Source organism: Phaenicophaeus curvirostris, chromosome 6, assembly GCF_032191515.1.
Source record: "Phaenicophaeus curvirostris isolate KB17595 chromosome 6, BPBGC_Pcur_1.0, whole genome shotgun sequence".
Taxonomy (NCBI): domain Eukaryota; kingdom Metazoa; phylum Chordata; class Aves; order Cuculiformes; family Cuculidae; genus Phaenicophaeus; species Phaenicophaeus curvirostris.
Window position 1 is genome coordinate 40,526,459 of NC_091397.1, and position 20,892 is coordinate 40,547,350.

The window sequence follows — 20,892 nt, forward strand, 5'->3', positions numbered from 1 at the left end:
AGCTTCCATTTCTTTAGCCCTATGCTATAGCTCACAGTTACAGCGACGTGACTGTGATATTTGGGAAAACAAAGTCAGAGGTTGTTAACAACTGGTCAAGAGGGATGGGAGATGGTTCTGCCAAGAGGTATTATGACCAAATTCAAGAAAATGTTAAGATTCAGTTAGAGATGCAACTAGACATGTATGATCAGTGGCATGAACTGAAGACATAAAGAAAAATCATATGTTATAGTTAAGATCTTAAATTCAGTGTTTACATACTACATGCCAGCATGCAAAATGTTTGTGTGTCATTTATGTGCAAATATATGATAAAACAAAGCAGTGAAAACCCATATGGTCATAGTCCATTTGATGTTGGTCCAAGGTCTCTAATTCCCCTGAATAAAACAGGTTAAGTATAATTTCTACTTAAGCATTTTTGCTCTTGCCCCATGAAACAGTCTCTAGTAGCCAATGGGCTAACTTGTGCTATCTCCTATAATGGACAATCGTGTGTATTTATGCATAGAAAAGCAAACATAATCTGATTTCCCTTCCCTTGGGTCAGCAGAGCTTCATGTTCTGCAATGGTCATTCTTCTTTCCTCACAGGAGTGAAGAATGAATTGCTGTACAGCAGTTCCTTGCTGCTCACTTCATGGTTTGCAACATAGCATACAACAGCTAAAAATTCTGAGGCAATATTTTTGCCCTTTTTGCACAAATTAACATAAATACCAATCACGTAGGACAGGCAAGTCAGACCTGCATTTTGTGACATTTAGAAACATCTCCATTAATACAGACATCAGTGTAGGTATTGCAAACTGAGTTAATGTGATAAGGGAGATAGGAGATATGATAAACACGGTAACTCATAACCATCTTTTTTTCTATCATTTTCCAATTCAGTCGTATTTCTGTCACTGTGAATCTGAAAGGGAACAGCTATCATTTCAAAAGCTCTGGATAAAGGTCTGGTTATGATGTCAGAAATGCATGGATGTTTCAGGGAACCAACACAATTCAAAGGACAGACATTAAAACACAACGTTTTTAACTATGTGAGACCTGCTTCCCCACTCCCATATGTTTAGTAGATCAATATTAGCTCCTCTACAGTCAATAGAGCTCACTGATGTAAAACTGCTGTGTGCATGTTCTTAATGATTCATAGTTTTGAAGCCCAGCCAGTTCTATAATTCAACCCTCGCAAAGGCAAACAACCTCCTGCCAATATGCCCTTTCTTCTCTCATCCTGTTATTTGTTAGGCATCTGTAGCCCATTAGATGGCTTACTATGGTATTAATATGTGGTATAATTATTCATAGCCAGATCTGCTGATAAGAAATCAAATTCTCTGGTAAACAACCGACTGCTTTTTTTCCATGACATCAACAACGAAGTCACATGGGGTACTGGAAAAAGGATAATTCTGAGGATCATGTTAAAAGATTACATAGTCATGTAGAGGAGGGGAAAATCTACTTTCAAAGTACTGAACAGGAATATTTTCTGTCATTTCCAGCAGACATACACCCGCATATCTTTTGCTCACAAATAAACTCATATGGCTGATCACTATATGTCAGATCTGTCCAACTTTAAAAAACAAGTGGGACTTCATGGTGTAGGTCTTTAAAATGTTTTTCAAATCCTCCTCCCAGATGGTAAGTTTATCACTGGAAGAATTAGGGTCATACCTCTTTGGGACTCTCTTCCTAAGCTAAAAGATTAAGTCAGTGGTAGCTCCTTTAGCATAGATCAGCTTCTCAGTTTGGTCATCAATATTTGGAGTTGCAAAATCTAAATGCAAAGTTAATACACTGGCACTACCTAACTGTTAGTCTCACTCATGCTTGGGTTATTCAAGGCACACGTAGTATCAATGACAGAACCATGTGTGCACCTGACCCATGGTGACTGTTATTCCCCTTGTACCCTGCTACTGCAGGTTCACATCTGCCCAAGTTAGCATCTGGGTCTCTGAAATAGTGGCTACGTCTCCACATGTGGTCACGGGGCTGGCCACCGAGGGAACTTGCCTGAGCCCGTCACCTTCTCCTACATAAAACCTGTGCCTCAGAGTATGGGAGAGCACAAGTGACTGTTGGATTAGTTTCTGCTACTTCACTTCCATGCTGTTTTTCGCAAGTGTTTTCTGTCACTCACTGTCTAGCAGGGTGGGTTTTAGGGAATGTTTTGCATGTTTCAGGAGTGGATGAGCAGGCATCTGTCCACACTCAAGGCTGCTTCTCGGCGCTTTTTGCTCACGCGCCAGTCTCACAGACATGGATGCAATCACCACAGCTACAATATGCCTCCCCCTGTGTTTTATATTATTGTGGCCCTGGCTTTTTTAGGGTTGCTTTGCATTGACACCTGTGTGATACCTAAACCTTCTTCTCTCATCTCCTTCCCAAAGGCTGGCTGACTAATAATGGGTTTTGAGGTTGAGATTAACTGTGATTAGACAATTGAAAACTCTGACTAATGCTGCAAGCAGCTGGGCAACACTTCTTGAAAAATTAAGTGCCGTTTTAAATGCTTAAAATAATTTCAACTCCTTGTTCCTGGATAGCAGAATTGCTCCTTTTTGTTTCTTTGAAGTATACTTAATAACCTAGTGCAAAGATATGTACTTACAGTGAAAAGCCTCTCAAAGACTTTCAGTTATTCATACTCATTTTATGATTCAGGTTAATAACAAGAATGTTCAAAAATGGTTCAAAGAGTTAAAGTGACCCTTACACCATCTTTCACCTTTCCTGGGTTATTCCTGATCTCGCTGTCTTGAGGGTAGTAGCTTCAGTGTTATTTTTCCAAGTCATCTCTTTCTCAGACTGAAACTCTGCCATTCTTCTAGTATCTTGTTCAACCAGTCAACTACTCTTGATTCTCAAAACATGGGCTTTATTTTTGGTCTGAATTTGTCTTATTTATCTTTGAGACCATGAGTCCGTGGTGCTTTCTTATGTCTTTCTTAACTAAAAAATTGTCACTGCCCTTGGCCTACTCTCTGAAAATAATAACATCATGTAAACAAATTACCCAGAAACCATCCTTTTGATGAGGTAAATACCTGACCAAAAGCAATTTTTGGTGTGTCTGGTACCATTTTTGATGTCTTTTTCAGCATCAGATTTTTCATCATCTGAATTGCAACAAGTTCTGTAGCTAATGTTCATTTTATTTCTGTTGCCTGCAGAGGTTACACAATGTCCAGTAGGCCACCTATTTCTTTTTTTGATGTACCCTAAGATTTTTTTTTTTTAAATCCCTACAGCATCCTGCTGAAGATTCTTTTGTACTGAATGGGTAACCTGTATAGCTTAATTTTTTCCAATGAATTTCAGGATACAACTGTCCTGACCTGAAGGTTAGTAGTTCTCTCTCTCAGAGCAAAAAATACAGGATGCTGTAGGGATTTCCTTCTCCCTCTCATCCATCAATTTTTTTTTTTGAAAAAAAGTTGTTCTTAATCTGTCTTGTTTATCCTGTTCCTTAATTCTTTTCAACACTGAAACACAGGTGGTCAGAAGTAGGGTCATATTCTCCATTAGAGTCTTTTAATTGACTTCAATGGAAGTGGGATTAGGTCCTGTTTAATTTGACCTACATCCCACCATGAGCTCTTCGCAGTCAAACCTTTTTGCCCACACAAAACCTCTCTGGCACCGCTGGAGCTCAAATGATTGAGGACGAAGGCCATCATTTGAAAATAAGAATAGAGTGTAGATATTTCATTTACTCCTCTGGGATACCACCATTTTCTTCAGCAAAATAGAGGCTGTTGCAAGTGTTACTTTGCTCCCAGTTGTTTCAAAGGTGATCAGTGCTGAAGCACTATACACACTTGCACAAAGAAAGATATGATCTTCTCTGTCGGCTTTTCTGTGGTATTGATTTAACAAAAGGTATCTGTCAAGTGGGAGGCTGTGTGGGTGGGCCAGTACAAGATCACATTCCTTGGTAGATATAACCCAGTGTTTCTGAGATGCATTTCAGCAGTTTGCCTCTGACTGTGGAAAGCAGGGCAGAACAAAAGGGCAGGTGGCATGCTCAGTGCAAAGCTAGTAAGGGTAAGAATATCAAACAATATGAGCTGCATGGATTTAGTTTGCAATGTTGTGGTAATTTGGGTGTGAAATCTTAATGGCTCTTACAATAACATCAGATTACATTTTGCTGGAAGGTTGCTTATGTTCCGGGAAAGCCATTATGATGTTATTGTCTTCTTTTAATTTAATTTAAAAACATCCATGCTTTTTTAACATTAGCTTCTGCATCTTACTACAGAGAGAGAGTAATTTGGGGAAAAAACACCCAATACTTAACTTATGTATGTATGGTTATAGGCAGAGCCAGAACAGCAGCAAGAGATTTTAGAAGACCTTTCCTCCGCTTTGCTCACTGAGATTTACCCATCCCTTTTTTTTTTCCTTATAGTTGCCAGATCTACCGTGTCTTCGGTTCCCAAAGGAAGTCTCAGAGGTGGTAAAACATGCTCTGATCAGCTCTTGCACCATTCCCTGCACATGCATTTGTAGATGTGGAGGAGTATGAAATACTGGAAATAACACATTATCTTTTCTGAAGGGGCAAAGTAAGACTGTAGCTCTTCTCCCACGGGAAGGTGTGTGGCTGTGCCTGGACCTACAGCTCACTAGGCAAAGCTGCAAAAACCAAGAGGGAAGTTGGCTTGGTGAGAATAGGTTGCAGAGCTGAGACCAGAGTCGCAGGTGAATTGCTATAGCTGTTTCTCCTTGCAGACAGCAAGTGAGCAGAGCTGGCTGGTGGCCCAGGGCTTGTTTGTCAGAAGACTATAAAAAGGAGGACGCTGGAAAATATGCAAGTCTATGCCCCTCAATACTAGCATCCTTGGTTTTAGTAGCAGTAGGCCTCATGCCTCACTTCTTTTAATTATCTCACACTTCACTTAGGGTGTTAGGAAGATAAAACATGTCCACAGCCCACTACCAGGGGCTAGATGACAGGCCAAAATCTATTTTGAGACTTCTCATTTGTATGCTCCAGCCCTATCTGTCTATTGTATTATTTATTCCTGTGGCTTTTCCCCTTTAATATCAGTTTTCAGAAGCTCAATTTTCTCTAGCTATCACTCAGTGTTGTGATGTATCATGAGTCATGCCTCATATACTGAGCAGTAATAGTGCATGCAAAGAGAATTGTATCAGCCAGCATATCTGAAGAAAACATTGGTTTTGGAAAGTTGAAACTGCCTTATTACAGCAGAGCTAGTTTCAAGTTCCCAGTCTTAATGAATCTAGACAAATCTTTTTTTTGTTTTTTTTTTGAGATTTATTTTGAATACGTGTGATTACAGTAGCCTTGACAGCTTAAAAGACTGCAGAACAATTCTTCTCTGAAGTCAGTAGGCCTGTAATTAGTACAGCGTCCGCTAAAGCCCAGTGTGTGAATTTCAATCACAGCTGCTCTGAGTGTTATTGGTCTTCCAGGTCTTAGACTAAGCCACATCATGCAGAAATGGAGTTAATCTTGATTCGCAAATCGAGTTGACTGAGAGCTTAGTATGAACTTCTCCAATTTCCTGAAGGCTGATGCTTTAGATCAACCTGGGCTATTTATATAAAAAAATTATTGCACCAAATATTGAACTTCGATTAGTAGGCATCAAAGATTCATTAAAATTGCTCTTTTATTGAGCAAGAATTAAAAAGTCATAACTGTATACTTAACACATGGCACAGGGATCAATTTTCATCTGCAGGAAGTAAAGGCTTTTTTATTTTGCTATCTGTCACATGAACAGTGCCATTTCAAGGCTGCTAATTTATCTGGAAACCACTATTCCAGGACAAAAGTCTGTTCCAAGGTGTAACTTCTGACAGGCCCTGACTTTTGGCAGGCCCTGACTTTTGGCAGTTGGATGCCAGGATTGGCTAGGAAATGGACAGTCTGGGCACTAGGAAGCTGAAAACTTAGTCCTGGCTGCCTCTGACTATGAGTTGTTCAGTAAAACCAGGAGAGAAATTTTTACTTCTGAACATAAGACTGTTTCTGAAATGCAATTTCAGTTCCGTTTACTCCTTTCTTCTAGGGAGTAACAATTTGTAGTCCACTGAATTATCCGTGACTTTGATCAACATTTCCTCCTGGAAATCTTTCTCTTCCTCAGAGATCAAAGCTTTTTGTTTTTAAAACCCTACTGGCACACCAGGATTCTGCCTATTCTCTGGTGTGTTTTCACTACGTTGCACCAGACCTGGGCTGAAAATCCAAGTAAAGCATGGCAGACCCTGCCATGAGACACTACAACACCCTGTAGCCCTACTGTATCTTCAACAACATCTAAGTATATAAGAAACACCTCCTGCCATGTTAATATTTTGTATTGCCTTTTTCTTATAGAAATGGCAATTTGTAGAAACAACTGAAGCATTTGATTTGAGATTTTACTTATCTTGATGAAATTCCCACTTTGAATATGCCATAGGGAATTTTTTTGCATAGGTGTAGAACAGGAAATTGCTTTAGTAGAGAACATATTGATCTTAACAACGAGGTAGAAGTAATTAATGTGGAAACTGATTGTGGAGGAGACTGTACGTTTGTCAAATCATAGCTCCCAGATACTTCTATGAATGCAGGCTTGTACTGCTTTTTACTGCTTTTCACATAGTAAAAAGTGCTTCATTCCCACTTGTTCTGACCACAGGACTTTTCAAAGGAAAGACCTCATGAATCTCTAAGGTATTTTTAGATTGAGAGCATGTTTTATTGTGTTGTGCTGGCTTTTCAAAGCAGGCTATTTCATCAGCTTTTTGCACCTCCTTCAGAAAAGATATAAAAGCACAAGGTGTTTGGTGATATTGCCTACCCGTGTAAAACAAGGCTGCAAGTCTACACCAAATCTGGGAGAGACAAGTGGTCAGCAGACTCTTCCCAGGGACTCCTTCACACAGAGGAAGAATTATATGAGAAGACTGGTGGAACTGGTGGCACCTGTGCCAAAGCACAAAATGCATGAAAACAGCAAAACAGCTCATGCAACTCTACAGCTGCAGCATTCCAGGATATATATCTGTAGTATCCCTGGAATCTGACTCAGAGGGAAAACTTTGTCACAGAGATGCATAATGAAGTAATTGTCTGATGTGTTCTTCTGGACCCTCAAAGGTGGCTGATGTTTTGTTCCCACTGCTTTGTTTTTGTAGTACTGACATGGCTAATATAACTAAGAGGAAAGGTAGAGTCAGAATTTTCCAGCTGAATAATTTAAAACAATAAATAAATTATCACTACAAACCTTTTTCTCCATTCATTTACTTCTTTCCCTTTTTACCTTATAACTAATTTTCTACTTTTCATCTCTGTCAGCTAAGATTCCTCACTCAGTTTTTCTTAATAGCATTCCAAATCTGTTACCCATCACCTACTACTTACTTTGAATAAAGACTCTGTCCCCATTTTACTCGTTTCAATTAATTGCCATGCTTAAATGATCTTTTCCAATCCTCGCTAACCCCAAGGCAATTCTTATCTGCCATCTTGCTAGGTGATTAATCACTTTCCATTCCTGGAATCAATGTGAAAGACAAAAGAAAAGTAAGACAACCTAGAAAATACACTCATTTTAACCTTTCTTTCACCTCAATCATTTCAGGAAGGAAGATGAGAAGGGTAATAAATGTTTCACTCTTCTTCAAGGAGTACTAGCTCTGTTGGTGCCCCATGTTAATTACCAGAAAAATATTTAAATAAGTAAACAAAACTTGAAAACAAAATGGTCCTTTTCTCTTGTCAAATTGGACTGGTGCCAAAACCAGATTTCTTCTGTGCCTGCTGACACTGTTAACACCCTCTCCTTTTGAGTAAGATTTTATGTTGCTTCCCACCATCCAGCCAGACCAACAGCAAGAGCAAGATCAACACATTTTGTGGGTCTGATTTTAGACCTATCAATGTGTGCCTTGGAGTTAATCTAATTCAGTCTACAGTGATTTACAGAGCACCAGGTTCTGCCAGACGTCTGTGTTGAGATAACACTGGGCTCCAGTGGTACAACTCACAAAGCACTTCACAGTCTCAACTCGTTTACCTTGTCCCATGCTTAATGGATTTTTATCACCCTTGTCCGCTTGTTCTCAGCACTCAGTAACAAGCATGAACATAGATCCAAGCATCATGCAGCATATAGTTGTTATTCTGCCACTGTGCTGAGGCCACAGAGGTTTAAATAGATCCACAAGTTATTACTGCTTCCTTTCATCTTCCCTAAGGCAAAATCGGGTTCCTAAGCACATCCTGCCTATTTGAGCAATAATCTGTCATGTTGGGCCTTAGTGCAGGTACTTGACTGCAGTTTGACACGCAGCTGTGTTTTTTACATACCCCAAGTCTCCTTGTGCCAGGAGAGCTGCCTGTATTCCTCAGCACCACTTAATCTGATCAGGTGAATGTCTGCTGGGCTCTCCTTCCCACAATGACCACAAACCCATGGCTAGTTAGCTTGCTTCTAAGCTAACAGATGAGTAGAGAGTCACAATTCCTCTGCAGCTCTGTGCAGATCCTGTTTTGGGAAAAAGGGACTTGTGGTGATGTACAGGCTTGGAGATGGGATCTCAGGAGGCAGGTATGGTATATTTACTTTATTTAAGAGTAATTTATGGCTCTCTTTTCAATCCCCACTGAGACTCCCTTTGTTTAAGGGAAGCTTGAAGTATAACTTTGATATCACCTAGTGTGTTTTGGCTTTACTCAAACCAGTTAATTTTACATTAGGCTGTATCTGGTATGGCTCAGAAAGTATCACGTAAGCCAGTTAGCAGGTGTCACCACTAAAGCAATGAACCCTGAAAGCAACATCTGTCTCATCCTACTCAGGCTCTCAGATGATAATTACATCACCTGCTCTATATCTCATTAGCACTGACAGTTCTTCCTTCCCTTGCTCCCAAGACAATGTGAGGAAGGCACTTACCCCATCTGTGTCTGGATTTTTACTAAGCAGGCGCTGAATATTTGTCTTTTGTGGAGAGACTCAGAGGCTAGAACATTACATTATAGGCTGCTCCATCAGGTCTTTCCTTGACTAGTCTGAGACCAAAGCCACAGTGATGCTGCTTGAAAAGAGGGTGAAATCTTACTTACAAGAGGATAATATCTTTGAAAGCTGGCTGTGAAAGTGGTATTACTCTGAGGGGCCACGGAGTATCATCCTGGTTTTTAACTTAAAACTTGTAAAGGCCTGGAGATGTCTGCCTGCAACAATCACTCTTTGGGGCTGAGGATAACCTGGCATAGTCAGGAGGTGGAATCACCCTATGGGAACAAGAGCAAAAATGACCATTCCTATTACCTCCACCACCCACAGCTGCACTCATCTGGTAGGCAGAGGAGTTTACTCACAGAGATGGCGCTGCAGGGAAGAGGCTTCTTTGATCCCTCTGGTCTGCTGCAGATTGTTTCATTAATTGGTAGCATTAAATGTGACTAGCGTGCTTAATCTGCGAGGGGGTTAATTGGGGCACTAAAGCAGGAAGACTTCCTAAAGAGCTCTTAAAATTCAAGAAATTATGGAGCTTCCTTCTCAATTACCAACTTCTGTGTAACTGAAGTCTAAAGGGTGAGCACAGTGCTGTCAGATGAAGAACCACATGTCTGTTCCAACATTTGATCTCTCAGCTGATGTGTTAATTGGGTTTGTGTGCTTTGGGGGGGAGGTCATTATGCAGAGGATGTATTTTTACAATCCTTAGTAATGTTGCACAAGTCAACATAAAGGCTGCTGGGATTTTGGAGGAACCAAGCTAGAGTATTGTGACCTGTGAAAACAATATGATCAACACTGGGCAAACACTACCTGAAACCAGAGTGGGAAGTGGTGCATTCTGCACAGCTAGAATTCACCTTGTGCACCAGTGATACTGCAAAGCAGCTGAGACCCAGCCTATGACCAAGGCTTTCTTATGTCTGCATGGAGTACGTTGTAGATACAGATGTGCCCAGTGTGCCATCTTTTGGGGGTTTTGTTTGTTGTTTTTTTTCAGCACAAAATGCATATAAATATTCCAGTTAACATTGCATGCAGGCTTGCATATCCCACTGCACTCTTGGTACTTGTATTGCAGGCCAGTACAGGTTCTTTGTGATGTCTCTGAGGTCTTTAAAGAGCAGAGCCTTGCAAGCTATATTGAGGATAGCAGTGATCTTGGTGTTGCAGTCTTCAAGAAGAAATCTGTCTCTTCCTATCTGAGCGTATGGGACCTTTTGGCCTTCTAAGCAAGACTGCAGGAAATGTCTTACTGTCCAATGAAGGTTTATGTACAGGAATTAAACCAAATTTCTGTTCCTTCCATAAAATACCTGTGAGTCAGTCTGAGGATGTTAGTAAAGCGGATTTGCCTGCCATTTGTAATAATTCGTATTACAGTAGCCTCTAGAGGCCACAGAACTCTACAGAAAAACGAGAGCAGATGGTTTAAAAGCTGCATGTATAAGATGATGGGTAGCAGTAAGCTAATAATTTTGTCTTGGGCTATTTTTGTGTATTCACCATTTTATTTACAAAGCAAAATGATGCAAACTATATACATATACTGAAAAAATGTATCTACTCCAATGTGCTTTTCAAGATTGTCCCACCACAGCATTAACTTTCATTTTAGCTCCAGTACTATTAGATGAATGACCTTGTGTCTGGTTAAGCAAGAAACTGAACACATGGGATCTACGTTCTATTTTTATGGGGTAACCTTCTCTTTACACTGTAATAGCCTGGACTTATCTCTTGCCTGTGCAGCTGATACCTCATTCCTGGCAGGACTGAGCTTCAAATGGCTTAGTAAATTCAGCCAATACTTAGCAATGTAGATAGCTGTGCTTAGATAATACATCATACCACATCCACTGTCAGCTTAGTCTCCCCTGTGCGTACTAATCTAGGATGATGTACTTTAGGCCTGTCTGCAAGCATGAAAGAATGGCAAGTGAGTCTGCTGCAGGTCATTAGAAGCCTGATCACACTTAGTTCCACTAATCAAATAATTCAACTTCCCAGTACCCATCTGCAGTCTAGTGACTTCTGGTTAAGTGGTCCACTACAGTGTTAAGAAAACAAACATGACCTTCCTTGCAGCAGGAATTAATAGCAAACCAGATTTCTACGTTGGCCATCTTTGAACCTGACCGTGGTACAGATACATCAATGGGGTTGGATGCTGCCCAGCTGGACATCAGGTGTTTTACGTTCAAGCCTGCCCAAAATACAAAAAAGCTAACAAAGATTGTTGTCCTCCCTCCCTTCTTTCTGCTTGGGTGTTGGTGTCCATGGCACAAACAAGTGTGTCTGCAGGGAACTGCTATTTACCGGAGGACACTATTAACAGAGAATAGTCTGGTCTCAACACTCTGCAGCAGGTGAATTTCTCACTGTACCTTGGCTAATATCTACAGGAAGTGTTGCAGGAGGAGAAAAGACAGGGAGGAGAGACTTCTGCAAGACTGAGCACAAAGACACAAGATTTAGGATGTTGAGTAAGTGACAGAGAAAGTAGGAGAGCTTTGCATTCACTTGCATTTCTTGAGCCAAAACGTGGAGACAGAGTAATAAAAAACGTGAATGGGCTGAAAACAGAACTTCTTCTTTTTTTAGTATGACTTGCTTTATACTTGGGCCTTAGAGAACCAGACTTCTTCCAAAGAGTTAAGATAAGGTAGCATCTCTTTTTCCCCTTCCACCCTTCATCACAAGGGAAAGGACCCTCTCCATCCCCAGTGCTGATGTAGATGTGGCCCACAGCAGACCCGTATCCTTTTGGATGATGTTTTCCAGTTGATTCATAGAAGGTGCCTGGGTGGGAAGGCTGCTGAGTTAGAGCCAGCCTTGCCTTTTATGGGGTAACTTGCTTGACAGCAAGTATTTTACAGAGCAAATGCAATGCATGGGCCTGAAAGGTTTTTCCTGGCAAGACAGAGAGTGAGACTCAGTGATTGTAAAATGTGAGTGGCTGGTGTGTGTGTGTGGCAAAAGCACTGCAGCCAGAGAAGGACCAGTAGCAGCAGAGCAGAGCAACATGTTGCGAGGAGGCACAAAGAATGATGGTTTTCTACAGTGTAATTTGCAACACTACAGGGGTGTGCAGGAAGGCCAGACTCCAACCCTTGGACTGCTGCCACATTGGCTCCTTAGATTGGCTTCTGTTTGCTCGGGGTCATTTTGGTTATTTTCTCCTGTCGGACACAAGGGCAGCCAGCAACAAAATTGGCATGATCCCTGGGAGATTAAGCAGCTGGAAAGAGGTTTTGCTGGCATAGGCTGGGCACATTGGGAACAGCCCAGAAGTCTGTTCCTGACTGTACCTGTGCACCTGGGTGAGAACATGGGGTGGGAACTGCTGCCATGGCCATCTGGACTGGTTCTCCCAAGGAGAGGAGTCTATGTGGAAAAGTGAAGACATTTTGAGGGAATTGCTTCGGTATTACTACTGGACTGTTTCTTTTAAAATTCTGATTTTTACCCACTGCTACCTCTCATTTTTTACTGTTTGTGATGCAAAGCTGGAACAACTTTCACAGTCTCTTAGTTTTGTGTTATTGGCCTTTGACCCTATCAGCTGGCAAACTGCAGGTAGCATAGTAATTGCTCAGATGTTGACATTCTTAATTCTAACGAAGGTAAATTTATGTGCCCTTCTCATGGTGTGTATATGGAAATGACTAGCATTTATTTATTTTATTTTACTTTAAACCCATATGAATGCTCTCTGTCTTCCTCTCCTTCAGATCTCCAAGGAGAAGATATTGTCTGTTTTCAGTGTCTCATTATTGTGAGGCAGCCAGGTCAAAGAGCTATGATTTACATGTTGTACTGACAATGTTTTCAGGCTGCCAATTTGTGTGCGGCATGCAATCCTAACTTTGCCTGATGAATGACATGCATTTCAGAGCAGTGAGTATCTTGATTGCTCTCAATGTATTGCGTATTTGCTGTTCAACTGCCTGTAACTCTGAGTTTATATTATACGCTTTGTCTAATCCAGATAAAACTTGTCAAGGGCAGACTTCTCTGTCAGTATAGCCGTTTGTCTTAGTACTTGTTGGGAACTAACTACCGTCCGAATTAGCTGATGATCACATTACAATAAGGAAAAAATCAACCAGGACAGATTTTTAAGGATGTGTGCCCTTGCCGTTGGGTTGATGTTAAAGAATGTAAGATATATGTATATCTATATATGCGTAAATGTTGCTGGTATGTACCTAAGTAAAATTAAATTAATGTGATTTAACAAGTGGCGTTGATTTAGGTAGGCATTGTATGGAGTTCCTTGAGCCACTCATACTGACCTGAAGCAGCCCAGTTATTTTTGTGGGCCTCTTCCGTGGACACTCTGCCAAGTGTTCATTCCCTAGACACACAACAATTTTCTATATAAAGCATGGTTTAAAAAATAACTTTCATGTACCTCTTAGTTTCAGAAGTTCTTTTTACCCATGGAAAAATGAACGCACACTTGACATATATTCCCACTGGGGAAAATGTTTATTCTTCTTGCTTTACAAAATGTAGTGCCCACAATCTGGATCATGATTTGGGATTACATTTTTATGAAATAATTCAAATATGAATTTAAACACTTATATCAGTCTGACTTTATTTGTAATAGAGTGAAGCACGTAAGGAGTATGCATGAGAATATCATTCACACTCCTCCCTCCTTATACTTTAGACAAAACCTGACATACTTTGTACTTGTTCACTTCCTTATGCTTATTTTCATTGCTGTAAAAGCTATTTGATAAGCTTATCAGCAGTGAACAGAAAATACATATCTGCATTTTTCTTTTTGTTATATATGAAAAACCACAGCAACACCCCCACCCACCCACTCCTGTCTGATTCTCCAGGCCACCCCTATTTACTTTAGTGGTTTGTAGCATCTCAAAATATTGTGCATCAGAAACACTGTGAAATCATAGACTCATAGAATTGTTTGGTTGGAAAAGACCTTTGAGATAATTGAGTCCAACCATACCTGTCCACTATTAAACCATATTTCTGAGCACCTCATCTACCTATCTTTTAAATACCGCCAGGGATAGTGACTCAACCTCTTTCCTAGGCTGCCTGTTCCAGTGTCTGATAACCCTTTAAAAAAAGAAATTTTTCCTGTTATCTAATCAGAACCCCCCCAGTACAACTTGAGGCCATTTCCTCTCATCCTATCACTAGTTACACGGGAGAAGGGGAATATTAGTAGAAAATGAACCACGGACAAATCTGTCTCTCTAGACATACTATTAGTGCGTGTTACTGCTGCTTTTGGAACATACGAACAGTCAATATTTTTCCAGGCAGGGATAGGGTCATGCTAATATTCTTTGTGTTCAGTATTTTAAGTTAAAATGTCCTTAATAGAATCAATTCTATATGATATTAAATGTATGTTTGTATTTAAATGCAAAATGTTCTCTTTAGAAGCCACCCTTTTCCACCAGACAGTGAAGGAAATTCTATAGAAAGAAAAATGGGAAAGAATGCACTTCTTTTCTCATTTCTAGTAATAACCATAGCTACTAACTTCAGAGGCACTGTTAAAAATACAAACCAGATGGTAATAAGTTTAATATGTTAGAGTTATATATACGTAACACCTACACACACAGAAATTAGGGCTAGGAATTCTTCTGCCCTGATACAGCTGTTACCCAGCTATCCATTGCTCGCTTGGTGGTTGATGGGTAGAAACAGGCGTTTGGGAGGCACAATATAGATTTTTTTTTTGAGAACAGTAACATTGACTAGCCTTTTACAAGATAATAGCTGAACTCTAGTCCCTGTATCATTCAAGAACTCTTTCTACCAGGCCTTAAGTGGGACAAGATTGATATGTATTGCTGCATTTATTCAGTGTCCTTTAGGGAAAGAAAGATGTAATTTGACTTGTCTGCACATATTTAAAATAAATGAGGCATCTGTCCAGTGCCATTTTAGAGAACATGTGTGGTGTCTGGTGGGTTCTTTAGAAAGTCATGGCTCTTCTGAATCTTCAGTTCCACTGTCTGCTAGCCCTGTGCAGGCGCCTCTGATGGCACTGGGTGCTATATTTAGTTAAATTTCAACAAATAATTACAAAAAAAGTCCTATAAGCTATGCTAAAGATACACACGTAGGAAGAAGTGCCTTAGTTTCTCTGGGGTGATGAGTCCAGAGCTGATGGTACACTGCAGTGACTGTATCCAAGGGAAATCACTGAGGCAAAATGCCCAAGCATATATGATAATAAATGGAGATATTGTCCTAATAGATAGGAGGAAATCGTAATTCAGGTAGCTCATCCTCAGCTCATGTTGATCAATGGATCTTAACACCTATGAAAATATCCTGTAGCCAGTTTCATGCTATGATGAGATGTTCAATGGCTTAAAATACGTTGTGATCTGGCAGAAAGAAATGTTGAGGGTGGCCCCACCACATAACAACACTTCAAGTCTAAACACGTTACAGGCATCGCAGAAGAACTGCTTTAGAAATGGTTTGCTAAATGTGGCAAATGCAAGTGCTGTTGCAGGTTTTAAATGGAAATGCTCAGTAACATCTGCTGAGTTTAGTGAATGTTCTTGAAGGTGGGTAACTGAAAATGGTAGTCCAATGCAAAGAAGCAAAGAAACATACACTCCTCTTTTCCTTCCAACCATGATATAGTCTTTATTAAGCAGAATATTAAATTAAATCTGAACAGCATTAATCTCCTAAAATTCATTTTTTTTTCTGAGCTTACGTCAGATAAAGTCCATTCCATCTTCTGTGTGATGTTTAACTGCTTGCTAATGCAGTATCTATTGCAAACTGCATATGGTAGGAAAAAAAATCATGGGATACTCATCTGGATTCAGAGTAAGGCATCCAAAATAAATTCCAGAAAAATGACCTTAATTCAGCAAAGTGCTTCAATTTTAAGCATGCAAATAGCCAATGAATCACATGCTTAAAGTAAGACTCACGTGTGTGCTTCTTGCTAAATTAGGTATAAATTACATCTACATATCAAACAGCAGCAAAAGCTTAGTAAAAAGACAAACCAAAAAAACCCACAAAGAAAACCACGAAAGCTTTGGTTCAGAAGCAATGCTTTCTCAAATGTAATACAGTCCACATAAGGTCTGTTTCATTTGTACTCTGTCGCTTTATTGCTCAGTATCAAAAGGAATCAAACTGACATTGATTAAAGGCCATTGTGAGTTGTAGGTAATATTCATATAGTTCTTTGAATAGTTCGATGCACATTGTAGGGATAAAATAAAATAATAGAAGACTAAAATATGAGGGAATCACAGTATGATTCAATCATGTAAACAACAGCATATATGTATAGATTAATACAGATTTCCGTTGTCCACTTGACAGGTCTGATCAAAAGTAGCAAATATTTTAATTCTAATCAACACTTGAGTTTTTCCTTTGAATGAGTGAATATATAAAAAAAGTATCTCATAAACCAGAGTGGATCAATACACCTCTACTGCTTTTCCTCTTGATCTTTAAGGCTTAACAGAATTCTCTGTCCTCCCACTGAGTTTATTGATTACTTAGGAAAACGAGCTGAGCAAACATTCATTGTTTGCACTAAAAAAGCCCCATGTATAAATTGCTGATATTCCCACAGAAGAGATGAAATCACATACTTTTGATCAGCCGAGAGGACATTATAATTGGTATACATCACTTACATCACGAAGGTCCACATTTCAGCAGTTGACACTACTGCAACTTCCTCCTCTGCAACGAGGTGATACGTACGATCTGCAAAACATGTCTCTGGGAGGTTGAAGAGTGATCTGCTCTGTGACATTCTAGTTATGTATCGAGTTGCACTAGATTTCCTAAGGCTTTGAGTAACATCAGCTGTTCAAACAGAGCAGCCCAACTGTGAGATCTGGGCTGTGCAACACGGATTCAGACTGCCTCAGTATATGGAAGAAGAACTTTCTTTTTTAGAAATAGTGTCAACTTTGCAAAGACCTGGCAGCATCTGAGTTTGTTCTTTCAGTATCAGGGTTTAGGATATCAGTTTGGGGTTAACTGGGATATAGACTGGCATTCAGTTTCAGGCTGGTCAAATAAGGCATGGATTCATCAGGGAGGTTTGGAACAGGACTTAATCTCTACATCAAAATATATGCTAAGCTGTTAAAATGCATTTGATGCAATTACATCCAATTAAATATTGGAAGTTGGGTTGTCTGTCTTTAAACATTATAAGGCCCCATCTCTACAAAAGGATTGGCACTGGCTAAAATGTATAACTTGGTCAGGATTCACAAGTCCCATAGACTGCTGTCCAAGTACTGGAAGTTTCATATGCCCAAAAGTTTTATGTTTGAAAACAGAGGCTTACATACACAAAAAAGACCTGTCTGCACAATCTTGCTGGGGTGGAAAGGATCTGTGGGATGCTCACAGTGGTTTATGCCAAGGAGGAATTCACGTCAGTGTATTTACTGCTGAATCTGCAAAACTTCTGTTTAGCAAATTAAGATGAACTTTCTAAGACACTCAGTGCCTTTCAGTCATGAATTCTGGATTTCAGTAGTTACAGACTTCACTCCTGTGTGCAGCCTGTCTTTTCCTAGCATTTTCAGTCTTACGGGGGGTCAGTTCACTTTTTAAAATTTATAAATAAGATTAATATATAAAATATTTTAAGTGCAATAAACACAGAAAAATACAAAATGTTTCAAGCCCGTGGCTCTCTCTCAGCATTTCACTCACTGTCTGTATCAGCAGATAAAGGTGAAGGAAAGGTAGAGGGGCACTTCAGAGCAGGCTTGTGAATCAGAGGACCAGCTATTTTTGTGAACTATGAGAGCAACAATCACACCCGACACACACTGAGAGCTTTTGTTCATATACAGAGAAAACCAAGGACACACAAGTTCGCTACTCTTTCATATGGAAAGATTGCACAGAGAGAGAGAAAGCTGCCAACTTCCAGGGCACAGGGCATTTCTCAGACTGACGTTGACATGGTGTGTCCAGACTTCTTTGTTATGAGACTAAACACCAGGATTTAATGATTAAGGTGATTGGTTCATACTGGGGACAAAGTTGTAGAACCACAGCCACGCTTTACCACAAGGAACAGACTGCATATGAGGACAGTTTGAATGGTATTTCCCCCTCCCCCACAAATACATCCTTCAAACAGGAAGCAGTCCAGCAGTTTTCTAAGACACAAGAACAGGACGTGAATTTAGTCCTTCAGAACAAGCTGTCTGTCTCTATCAGGGTCATAACAGCCATCTTGCACCAGAAATCAGCCCAGACTTTTTTCCTTACCTAATTCCTGTTAGTATCCAAGGCTCTCTCATTTCCCTAGTGGTTTCAGGCTATGTTTTCTTTCAATCATTCCACTTTCCGTATTCGTTAATGTTGTTGTGGCAGTCTAAATATCTTTTTCTTCTTGTAGTTGCAGTTTTCTCACTATTTCCCTGAACATCTGCAAGACAGCCCATCTGGGTTGACACAGTGTGAGATGAGGCAGACAGGCATCGCCAACAAAGGGCTTCTACTGCAGCAAGTGGGCTGTTGAAATCAGATATTTTCTAAGACGTCGATGGGGACAAAACCTTTCTTCTTCCCGCTGTATACTTTGATAAAGCCATCGTGTTCCTTTTCAGAGGTTACGCAAATCTGAATGCAAAGAAAGTATAAAAATAATAAACTCTTTGCCCTGATCAAGTGTCAAGTTATTCCAGGTTATTTATCAGATAGGTTAGACATCCTGCTAGCTATTTCTATAAGCAGAACAAGCCTTCCTAGATTCTCACTGCTTTGACAAGAAATGTAATCTCTTATTTAGAGAATTACCTTTCCCTGTGCCTTCTAAAAGTGCCACAAATACATGAAAGACCTTACAATCATCAAGAACTTTGTAGTGGGTCAGAGATTTTGCAATGTGAATTATGACTTCAGACTTCTCTAATGATTGTAATTTAGTGGTCTGTGTATGAGACGATTGGGTGTTATTTCAGATTATGAGCTAGCTGGCCTTGCCAACACTTACTGGTGAAGAATAATCATGTTGCCAAGGTAGGTCACTTGTAGCAGCTGACCTGAATGCAGGTGGGTTCTCTTTTGCTTATTTAAGGACTCTAGGTACTTCTCAGATGGGCAGTATGTTATGTTATGTTATATTATGTTATGTTATGTTACGTTACGTTACGTTACGTTACGTTACGTTACGTTACGTTACGTTACGTTACGTTATTTATTTAGCTCTTGCACTTATTTACAGGTACCTATGCCTGTTGTGGATACCAAAATATTCAAATTGAACCCAGCTCTGTGAGTGTGTTTGTGTAATACCTGCTCCAAAGGGAGGCAGTTACGATGAAATCATATGGTCTTTAGTACAAATATTACGTCATGGTAAACGTTTGCATTTCCTGAAGAACTTTGTGACCTCAGGTATTTCCATTTTAGGGCCTATCCTGTGATACTTTTGTTAATGGCTGAGCATTTGAAAGCCTAGTGGCACAGGTACTTTAGACTGGGCACTTGAGCACAGAGCCACACAAAATAAACAATTCTTTTCAAACAGAGCACAGCATCTGCTCCCGTTCCAGTCACCATTCAAAGCAAAGAGGTGTAAAGCACATGTACACAGAAGGATGTTTCTGACTACTGCTAGATGTTGGTGTGTGTCTTTGAGAATGGCTATGAAAACTTAACAGTGAGAGAAAAACCCCACAAAGAAGCATGAGACTAAAGATGGCCAAGCATGGCAGAGTATCCAAGAATGAGAATGTACATCTTGGGTGAAAGATGCTCCTTCTCTGCTATGCGGGAAAATTGGCCTTTGCATCTTCTTTGTAACTAGACTTGGCTGGTAAAAAGGGATGCTTAACTCCATCACTGTTCTTTCCTCCTAACTAAAGATGTCTGCAAGAATTCTCGGTTTTTGCATTGACCAAAGTATCCCCCAAATATGTAGATCTCCAGGACCCGCAGCAGGTCTGCACTCAGAATCACAGAATCACAGAATAACCAGGTTGGAAGAGACCCACCGGATCATCGAGTCCAACCGTTCCCATCAAACACTAAACCATATCCCTCAGCACCTCATCCACCCGTGCCTTAAACACCTCCAGGGAAGGTGACTCAACCACCTCCCTGGGCAGCCTGTTCCAGTGCCCAATGACCCTTTCTGTAAAGAATTTTTTCCTAACATCTAGCCTAAACCTCCCCTGGAGGAGCTTGAGGCCATTCCCTAACCCTCTTCACTAACCGTATTGCATTTCTTGCTTAACCTGTGCAGAATTTACTATGAGAACAGAGTGCTTTTCCCCGATGTCTAGTACAGTCAGCAGAATGATTTTTGGAGAAAAGAAAAATATTGATCTTTCTGAACACAGGTCTTCTTTAACTTAGGAGTGAAATAGCATGGCAGATTTGTTTGGGTTTTTTTTAGAGTTTTCTTGGTTCTGCTGCTGGTTTGAGTGCTCCTTGATATCAGCAGGAGTGCTCTCCTACAGCAATAACTTCAGATTTTTACTGGGTTTGATGAATAGGAGAAGAGGGGCTAGAAAGCTGCCTGGAGAAAGACCTGGGGGTGTGGATTGACAGATGACTGAAGATGAGCCAGCAGTGTGCCCAGGTGGCCAATAAGGCCAATGGAATCTTGGCTTGTATCAGAAACGGCATGGCCAGCAGGTCCACGGAGGTTATTCTCCCTCTGTACTCGGCACTGGTGAGACCGCACCTCAAAAACTGTGTTCAGTTCTGAGCCCCTCACCACAGGAATGATGTCAAGGTTAGGGAGCATGTCCAGAGAAGAGCAATGAAGATGGTGAAGGGGCTGGAGAACAAGTCTTACGAGAAGCGGCTGAGGGAAGTGGGGTTGTTTAGCCTTGAGAAGA

General features: G+C 40.4%; 1 protein-coding gene across 2 annotated transcripts in view; it reads right to left on the reverse strand.

The window, feature by feature from the left end:
- The window catches only part of STAC (SH3 and cysteine rich domain), a 598,932-nt gene that overhangs the window by 506,020 nt on the left and 72,020 nt on the right, over positions 1-20,892 (reverse strand). The window contains exons 11-12 of one of the 2 annotated variants that reach the window (XM_069859890.1): positions 17,833-18,664; positions 13,326-13,345 (exon numbers count right to left, since the gene is read on the reverse strand). In XM_069859890.1, coding sequence (XP_069715991.1) covers positions 18,566-18,664 — 99 coding nt within the window. In that variant the 3' untranslated portion in view covers positions 13,326-13,345; positions 17,833-18,565. Of the gene's footprint in view, positions 1-13,325; positions 13,346-16,982; positions 18,665-20,892 lie in introns of those variants that run through there. The other variant, XM_069859888.1, reaches the window with a different exon arrangement.